Consider the following 9,552-nt stretch of genomic DNA (forward strand, 5'->3'; position numbering starts at 1 on the left):
GAGATCTGCCCAAAAGAAAAATGGCCGCCGCTCTCGCGATAATTCACAGGATTCTCCCACTCCCCCCCCCCCCCCACACACAAACACCCCGGGCGGGACCAAAACAAGAAATGAGGGCGGAAGCACGCTGTTTATGCCGGGTGGGACTGCCGTGAAGATGATTGACAGCTAACGCTAACGAAGGCTCGGCCTCTCCCCCCTCCCCACACCTTCACGGGATCATGCAGTTGTAGTGTTGGAGAGACAACGGCGTTCCCGGTTGGCACCTGACGAGCACAAACTTAAGCAATACTGGATGGCGATGGATTCTGGAAAAACCGGTGGGAAAAACCAAGGTGACTTTTTCAGTGCAGGAAAAAAATAATAATAATAACCTTGATTAGTTATGGTTAAAAAAATAATTTCCATAATTCTTTGGAGTAGTTCAGGAAGGTAAAGTGAATGACAGGACGGAGGAGAGGTGAAAGCGACCTTGGGTGAAGGGCAACCAAGCCGGAGACCTTCTGACCTCCTACTCACTCTCTCCCCTGAGGACTGAGGGCGGAAGCTTCCTGGAGGGCAACGCTTACTCTCATTGCGCATGCCCGTTCCCATACCCGATTCCCGAAAGAAGTTACGACGGGCAAGTCGACTTGTCCTGGTTTTCCAGGCAGCCTGAGAGAGGCGGGGCTTCGGGCGCTGAGTGACAGGAGAAACTGCTTACTGATTGGCCAAGTCAGGAAACGCGACGGGCTAGACCCTCCCCTTCCGTAAAGACGGTCATTGAGTCCCCAGAAGCCAATTCTGTGTCTTGTTGTGTTATTGACTTTGATAATGTTGGTTTGATATTTTACTTTGTAAAAAAATACCTGCCAAGATTTGGCACCGAATCGACTCCATCCCGCTCCTTTCTGGTGTGGGACGCCGCTTTCGCTAGGTAGAGCTTTTTTAAACCCTGGAGCAATGGATCTGGCTGGAGCCGGGACCGGGTGCGGGGGGGCGGGGGGAGAGGCGGTCCTGCCGAGCTGCGCGTGCGTCGTCCCGTGGCGAGGGGGCGAAGGTCGCCCGGGTCTAGCCAGGCCGCCCTTCTGTTTCTCGGGCCCGCGATCTGCGGCCGTCTTGGCGGTGCGGCGGTCGGTGTTCAGGTGAGCGTGCTGACTGCAGCCACGGGTGTTAAAGTCACGGCTCGGTCTGGTCGAGGAGACGAGAGAGGCTGCAGCTGGAGGTGCCTTTCCACCCCTCGGGGTGGACCGCATCCTCCCGGAAGGATATTTGGGGGCGGGGACCGGGGCGGAGTCTCGACATCCGCCTTTAAATGGCTGTGGAGCGGGACCACGCGCGTGGATGATGGAGGTGGTGTTCCAGCCTGGCCATCCCGGGGTCGCCCCGACCAGCCAGGCCATCCCGGGGTGGCCCCGACCAGCCTGGCCATCCCAGGGTCGCCCCGACCAGCCAGACCATCCCGGGGTGGCCCCGACCAGCCAGGCCATCCCAGGGTGGCCCCGACCAGCCTGGCCATCCCGGGGTCGCCCCGACCAGCCTGGCCATCCCGGGGTCGCCCCGACCAGCCTGGCCATCCCAGGATCACCCCGACCAGCCTGGCCATCCCAGGCCGAGTTCTTTGCACAGGTTATGGAATACCAAACCGTCAGAGATGGGTGAGACTTGAGGTCGTGTTCATCTTTCTGCTAGATGGAGGCCATGCCCAAAATTCTGTTGCTATTGTGGACACTCAAAAGTGCCAGTTTGCACATGCACATTGCCAAGGGTTTTGTTTGTCTGTGCCAGTGTGGCCCTACAGCCTTAACCTAAAAAAGACAGACGTGGATCCTGACCACAGGAAGCATAATATATGCTAATGATGGAAGAGAAACAGGTACCCGGATACATAGATCCAGATCGTCCCAGGTTGTATTTCCTGAGAAGCAAACTCAGAAGTTCGTTGGCAGGGTATTTCTTAGGGAGGATTTTGGGGATCACTGCCAAAGGAGAAAGGACACAAGATTTTGGATAGAAAAGGCTGAGATGCAGTCAGTCAGAAGAGAGACCCTTCTCCCCCCTCCCCCAGCACTTGGAAATCTCTGGTCTTGGGTTTCCCTTCAAAGTTGTCCCAAGTTGGAAGGGAGGTCACACCTTTATACTCCTGTATAGATCAGTTATTGGCTCCCTGTTACCTTAGAAATAGAAAAATGACCTAAAGAATATCAGGGGAGAGAAGAGTTTAGAAACTTTAGACTGGGTGTTCAGAGAAAGGGTTTCTGAGTAGGGTATCCATCCAATCAAGTGAAGTCAAGAATAAGCCACCCTATGTAGAAAGAAGAAAATGCCATTCTCTACTTTCTCTTTGCACCTAGAATTAAGTAGAAAACCAGAAAGACACTCTTTAGTAGCGAGTGTCATGTATTATTTTTTGTGGATGTTGACTGCTGTAGCTAGAATATTAAAATTGATTGAGACTAAATGGAGTAAAGGAAAAAAGTACAGTTTTGAGAAATGAGTCAAGTTGGCAGATTCTTAATCCATACAGCAGTTTCTTATCCTATGTAGCACTCAGTCATGTTTAATTAGGACTATCCCCTCCTTAAACTTGAGCGCTTTTAGAGGAGAAGAATCATCCTTTATTCATCTTGGTAGTTTTTCCTGAATCTAACAGTTCTGCCAGTGTTTGGGGACACTAGGTGAACATCTGAATATGGTAATCTCACACATTCTTGAAGTGAAAATTGAATGCTAGACAAGGTTGAATTTGTCTTTATAGTATATTCTAATTTTATAAGCGATAGCCAGATGTTAGCCAAAATATTAAATGATATGTAATTTTACTGATCAAGCAGGAGTCTCTCAAAGTGCCTAGTTTTATATATGATTTGAGGATAATATGCTTTCACTAATAATAACTGCCGTTTATTGAGTACTTTCCGTACGTGAGTCACTTCATTAAAATATGAATATATAATAATCCTCATAATGTGACCTAATATTACAGATCATAAAATTATGGCAGGAAAGAAGTGATCTGCCCCGAACTGTAATTAATTTATGATGAGGGTTAGAATCGGTTCCCATCATTACTCAACCCTTTACTCTTAAATAACCAACATTTTTTTGTTTTTTGTTTTTGCCAGTCCTGGGCTTGAGCTCAGGGCTTGAGCACTGTCCTTGGACTTTCTCAGGGCTAGCACTCTACCACTTGAGCCTCAGCACCACTTCCGGCTTTTTGCTATGTATGTGGGGTACCGAGGAATCGAACCCGGGTCTTCATGCATGCTAGGCAAGCACTCTACCACTAGGCCAAACTCCCAGCCTCTATAACCAACATTTTAAAAATGTCAGTCTGTTGTACATAATCATTTGGCAAATCTGACTTTATTAACAGTTACCATAGAAACAGATGAAGTAATTTACCTGTAGTTCTTGCTTTGCTGTGCATTTTTAAGTTTTTCTCCTATAGCTACCTTGCCTGGCTTTCATATTTAACTTACCTTAGACATCCTAAATTCCAATTACAGAATCATACCTCCAATATAGTCTTTCCAATTTTATTCCTATCTGACTTAATTTCCATCTAATTGAGAATGTGAATATTTTCATTACTATCTAACTGATAAAACTGCCCCCTAAGTCAGAAGCACTTCCTTTAGTCCAGGTATGTATTCCAGTACTCTCCAGTTCTTGGTACACTCCATGTTAACTTCACTATTTCTTTTTTCCTTTTTCAAATAATGAAAATAATAATCTCTGAGCCTGGATTAAGTATCTGGTATTGTGTCAGCTACATGATAATCTAGTGATGGGAAGTCATTTCTATTCTTTTTTGAATGGTAGGCTTGAAGAATGTAAGACTAAGTGACTCATCCAAGAATTCATAACTAGCTGCAACTGGCTAAGGTACAGATTTAAAGCCCTAGCAGAAGAATTCTAAAGATCATCTCTTTTATTGTTTCATGGCAAAGCATTTTCACCTAGACAATTTACTGTACTATACTTCCTGAAAACTGGCAGGCAGAAAATAAAAGCTAATAAGCTTTTTCTGCTGAACTAAAAAATTAAATTTTACTTTCCTGTGAAAAATAGTCACTTAAACCTCCTGAGGAAAATAGATGCATGCCCACAATTGTGTATAATGACTGCATGATAGTGTGATACTGCAGATGTATTCTTGACTAGGATGTAGCTCAAGCCAGCCTTGAACAGTAAGGTGGGAAAGTGATTGAATTTTGCAAATTGAACCTATAGAGCTAAAAAGAAGAGCTGAAGTGTGTTTTGCAGAGTATGGTAAATACTTTCATAATCACTTCTACCGGTTTTACAATCCTACCACATAAATGGACATACTACATTGAAATAAATCCATTCTGCAACTGTTTTGAGGCATGGTGGGGGGTAGGGGGATTCAAAAGCTTCCTTCCACAGTGTCCAAAATACCCAGCAGATGGCGCCAACAAGCCCAGTAGGTAAAAAATTAGAGCATTCTGTAGAATATCCCCAGCATCTGTACAATGGATATTCATTCCCAGCATCCACATTGTGGTCCTCATTTTGTATTGAGCAACAGCAAAATTTGATGGCTTTTATTGACACTATTACATAGAACGTATAGGCTGCTATCTGGAATCCAGTTGTTTGGGATTTTCCAGTAACCATAATCTCCACTTTGTCCTTCACTTTACTGTAAGTTCTACCACCAAGAAACCTTCATTTACCTTGGAATATGACAAGCTGCAGAAAATTTGCCAGTGGACTTAATGGTTGAAATTAAAGATACAGTGATTTTTGTAATTCAAAGAAAGTTCAGAATTGATGCCCTAGATAAAAATGAAGTAAATTTAAAGAATGTGATCTGAAGTATATACCTAAGTGTTCACCTATAGCCTAACAAAATATTTCTTTCACCTTCATCAGTCAAGTCAGTATGAGATGGAAAATTTGAGGAGATGGAAGCATGTAGGTGTCCAGTAAACATTAAGGCAACCGTAATCAATCCACATCATTTATTATTCAGAAAGTACTGGACTGAGTCTCAGTGATATTTGGCAATAATGTGTTTTCAACCAAAATAGAAACTGATTCTCAAGTTTAAACCTCAACCTTAATAAAAGACAAATCCTCAAGTTATCCTGATGGAGAGAATAATAGTCTGTTCAACACAAAAAACATAGAAATAGAGTATCTCTGTCTTTAACTCACAAATTAAATATAGGAGGCTAATTACATCCTTGTCTGAGATGCCATTTTCCCTTTTTTTCAAGGTGTTCATCATATATTGGGTTACACCTTATTATCTCCAAGTATATAGCAATGTAAACCTTCTCATATATGGCTGTAATTAACTGTAATTTGCTCCAAATTTTAGTAAGTATTCTCAACTAGTTTCTTTAAGCCATTTCTTTAAAAGCTGTAATTTGTGAAAAGCTGACAAATGCTTCATTAATGATCATGGAGAGGTAGGCAGAAAATAACAGAGATGTCATCTACTGGAAGTTAAGGTGGCTTAGAAACCAGAGGTTGAGAATATCAGTCAAACTTTCTGTCACCGAATCAACACTAAAGCTGATAGAAGTCAGCTTTATAGGGAGAAAAGGTTCAATTTAGTTCACTATTCTGGAGATATCAGTCTATGGCTGGTGATGATGAAGCAGTCCATCTTGGTGAGGATATGACAGATAAAGCTGCTCATATCATCGCAGCAAGCAAACAGAGAGACCAGAAACCCATAATTCTCTTTACGGAACACCCCCCAGGGACCTAACTAATTATTAATAAGTCCACCTTCCTGTAGGGCCACAGACCACAAACAAGTCATTAGAAAGTGAACCTTTGGAGGGACCACCCAAATTATGGTATTATTCTCTAGACTGTCAGTTTTTAGAGTATTATGTGGTCCAGATGCTACCTATCAGTACATGCAAGTAAACTTTGATACAGCCTCAATCCCTTTTTCCCTTTTGGAAATAAACCTTATTACAATTCTTCTCTTGTTGCAACCATTCACCTGCCCTTTTTCCCCCTTTTATTTTACTACATGCTCAAAAAAAAAACAAAAACAAAAAAAAACTCGAGAGTTCTAAAGGTTTTTTTGTACAGCAAAGTTTACAGTGAAATTTAATTATAGTAGAATTGTTTATAATTGATTTCCTCCAAACATAGAACAAATAAGTATGACAATAAAAGAGGTAGCTTTGTAAAAGCTGAAGAAAGGTATCCTACATACTTGAGCACTTTCATAAGGAAAGAGGCCTCACTCAGGTGCTTGCAAAATGGTATCATTTGTATCATTACAAACTCATAACTAATTGATGTTCCTTAATTATGAAAGCGTAAGTCGGCTTTAAAGGGTGTATACATTCAAGTTCCCAAACCCAACAGATCTCAAAGAAACAGCATTCTGGGCCCTATGTCATACTTTCCAAATCAGTTAAGTTTGTTTTCAACACTACCTTTGTAACTATGGACAGTTTTCTAGCCTTGATAGCTGCATGGACCCTATGTTGATTGTAAACCTCTTAGGTAAGGTTACTAATCATTTAGGGGAAACAATTATAAATGCAGTGGTTTAGTACATAAATGTAGAAATAACACTAATTTGGTTTGTTTCAAGCCAACGAAACCTAAGTTCTTTTGCTACAATTGGAATCCATGTTAGGCATGTCTAATGTCACTTGAAAACACTGTCATTTAGCATGCAGTCAAAGCAAGGAACGTAAATTCTTACTATGTGTTAAAGGATTATCATTAGGGTGTATGTGGGGGTGTGTGTGTGTGAAAATTATAACTAAATGTAACTGTAGAAAACAAAGGGTAAGGCTGGGGCCTGGTGGCTCACTCCTATAATCCTAGCTAGTCAAGAGGCTGAAATCTGAGGATCAAGGTTCAAAGCCAGTCTGAGCACAAAAGGACCTGAGACTCTTATCTCCATTAACCTCTAGAAAACAGGAAGTAGGGCTGGGCTGAAGGGTAGGGTAGTAGCCTTGAGCTAAAGAGCTCAGGGACAACACCCAGGCTGAGTTCAAGCCCCAGGACCCACAAAAAAAAAAAAAAAGGAAAAAGAAAGCAAAGGCTGAGGCCAGACCCTGGTGGCCAGTGCCTGTAATCCTAGCTGTGCAGGAGGCTGATAATCACAGTTCAAATCCAGCCCAGACAGAAAAGTCTCCCTGAAACTCTTATCTCCAATGAACCATTAAAAACTAGAAGTAGCTCAAGTGGTAGAGCACTAAGCTTGAGAACAAAAAAGCTCATAGACAGTACCTATTCCTTGAGTTCAACTCCCATACCTGACAAAGATAAATAATGAGTTATAGCTTAATGGTACCAACTGTTTCATTAACATGCATCAGGTCCTGAATTCCATTATCAGCATAGCAAAAATAAATTAAAAGGTTTTCGTAAATGTTATACTTGAGGGCCGGGAGTTTGGTCTAGCGGTAGAGTGCTTGCCTAGCATAAAGGAAGACCCAGGTTCTAGTCTTTGTTACCATGTACATAGAAAAAAGCTGGAAGTGGTGCTGTGGCTCAAGTGATAGAACACTAACCTTGAGGAAAGCCCAAGGACAGTGGTCAGGCCCTGAGTTCAAGCCCCAGGACTGGCAAAAAAAAAAAAAATATATATATATATATATATATATTTGAAAGATTTAAAAGCTCTTCATTGTGTTTCTGAGAGAACAGTTAATAACAATCATAAAGACTATTGTATGCATAATTGTCTCTAAAAGTTTAGATAGCTTTCTCAACAGATCTTTTTCTTATAATTTTTTCCCATATATTTTTTGTTGTAATTAATAGAAGGGTTACATTATATTTACCAGATAGAAGATGCGTTACTTCGCAAACATTGATACCATTTCTCATGTTTTGGTCCCCATTTCCCTTCCCCCACCCCCGCCCCTCATCTTATTTTCCCCCCTTCCCTATCCAATTTCAAATAACCAAATAAGCATATGTACAACATATCAGATAACAAGATAAAACACAGTAACAATATGCAATAACCAAGGAAGCAAAAGAGATGAGAGAGAATATTGTATATTAAGAACAACAATCACTCATTATATGGCTTTTGTTTCCTTATCCTGGAGGTCCTTTCATTTAGTGTCATACTGTATGTCCTTATGTATCTAGGTTTTGTTCTATTGTAAATCTCTGCTAGGAGAGCGCAAGGTTTCTAGTGATTATGACAAATGAGGGAAACTATTGAGCCTATGTTCCTTTGAGTCTGACTTACTTCATTTAATATGATTTTTTCTAAGTCTTTCCATTTCCTTACAAATGGGGCGATGTTCTTTCTGACAGCAGCATAGAATTCCATTGTGTGTAAATTCCACATCTTGTTGATCCAATCTTCAACTGAGGGGTATCTGGGTTGGTTCCATATCTTTGCTATGATAAATATTGCTGCAATGAACATCGTCTCAACAGATATTCTTTTAGAGTTGTTGACAAAAAAAAAATAAGTATTGTTCTATAGGTTTCCAGTCTGAGTTTCTTTTCTGTCTGTATGTCTTTACTTTATCCTCTCTTACTAGTTAACATTATGATATAGTACAAAGAAAAAAATATTGGTCGACTTTTAATTAAGTACAGTGTATTAGGATTCTTTGGTTGTTTTGTTTTTGTGGGTCATGGGGCTTGAACTCTGCCTGGGCCCTGTCCCTGAGCTCTTCAGCTCAAGGCTACCACCCTACCCCTGGGCCTGGGTGTTGTCCCTGAGCTCTTCAACTCTAGGCTACCACCCTAACCTTCAGCCAAGCCCCATTTCCCATTTTCTAGAGGTTAATTGGAGATAAGAATGTCAGGTCTTTTTGTGCCTGGGCTGGCTTTGAACCTTGATCCTCAGATCTCAGCCTCCTGAGTAGCTAGGATTACAGGCATGAGCCACCATGCCCCACTTGTATTAGGGGGGGGGGTTTAGGCATGATTCTGAGTAATTTATGTTCAGGGAGGTTTTAACTGTAGTCTTTTTTTTAGGTGTACCGGTGCTGAGGACTATGAGTTTTCAGAAGTTCTTGAAAGACTACAAAGTTCTGATTGTTATGGTACCTTTAGTCGGGCTCATACATTTTGGTTGGTATAAAATCAAAAGCAGCCCTGTTTTCCAAATACCTAAAGACAACACTCCTGAGCCAAGTAGTCTACCACTTACAGTTCCACTGAAGGACCAAATACAAGAGAAATAGCAGGCATTGAACTCTTCAGGTAAGTTCTACTTAATGTGGTCATCTCTGGTGAATAAGTGGAAGTTTGATTTTACAGAACTCTGGCAAAAAAAAAAAAAAGCCCTAAATTGATAAGCTTCTGTTGTTTGTGTTGTGACCCATATAATTTTTTGTGGGTTTTTATTTCCCCCAAGACAGAACTAGTTGAACTCATTCCTTGGCATCTAATGTTTTATCTCAAAATAACATCTCAGCTTCAAAATAATTGATTATGTTTGAGAGTTACTGGATTAAAGAGGATGTAGTTATATAATTTAGGCCTTTTATCCATAATTCAAAAACCTGAAGTATCCTAAGAGCTGAAACATTTGTCATAATTTCTTTTGGCAGGAAAACTTGGTCTTAACTGACATAAAGCTGG

General features: G+C 41.3%; 1 protein-coding gene across 5 annotated transcripts; it reads left to right on the forward strand.

The window, feature by feature from the left end:
• Nucleotides 1–96: 96 nt before the first annotated feature.
• On the forward strand, nt 97–9,171 carry LOC150050199 (uncharacterized). Of its 5 annotated transcripts, none has more exons than XM_090351992.1 (2): nt 97–320; nt 8,944–9,171. In XM_090351992.1, exons 1-2 carry the CDS (start codon nt 296–298, stop codon nt 9,150–9,152), a joined length of 234 nt encoding a protein of 77 aa, XP_090208118.1. In that variant the 5' UTR covers nt 97–295; the 3' UTR covers nt 9,153–9,171. The 5 variants fall into 5 exon arrangements, with proteins under 5 accessions (XP_090208118.1, XP_090208117.1, XP_090208121.1 ...); XM_090351991.1 differs by having other exon boundaries at nt 98–335; XM_090351995.1 differs by lacking the exon at nt 97–320 and adding an exon at nt 894–916.
• Nucleotides 9,172–9,552: the final 381 nt, after the last annotated feature.

This window comes from Megascapheus bottae, chromosome 18 (genome assembly GCF_031878675.1).
Source record: "Megascapheus bottae isolate mThoBot1 chromosome 18, mThoBot2.hap1, whole genome shotgun sequence".
NCBI classification, from domain to species: Eukaryota; Metazoa; Chordata; class Mammalia; order Rodentia; family Geomyidae; genus Megascapheus; species Megascapheus bottae.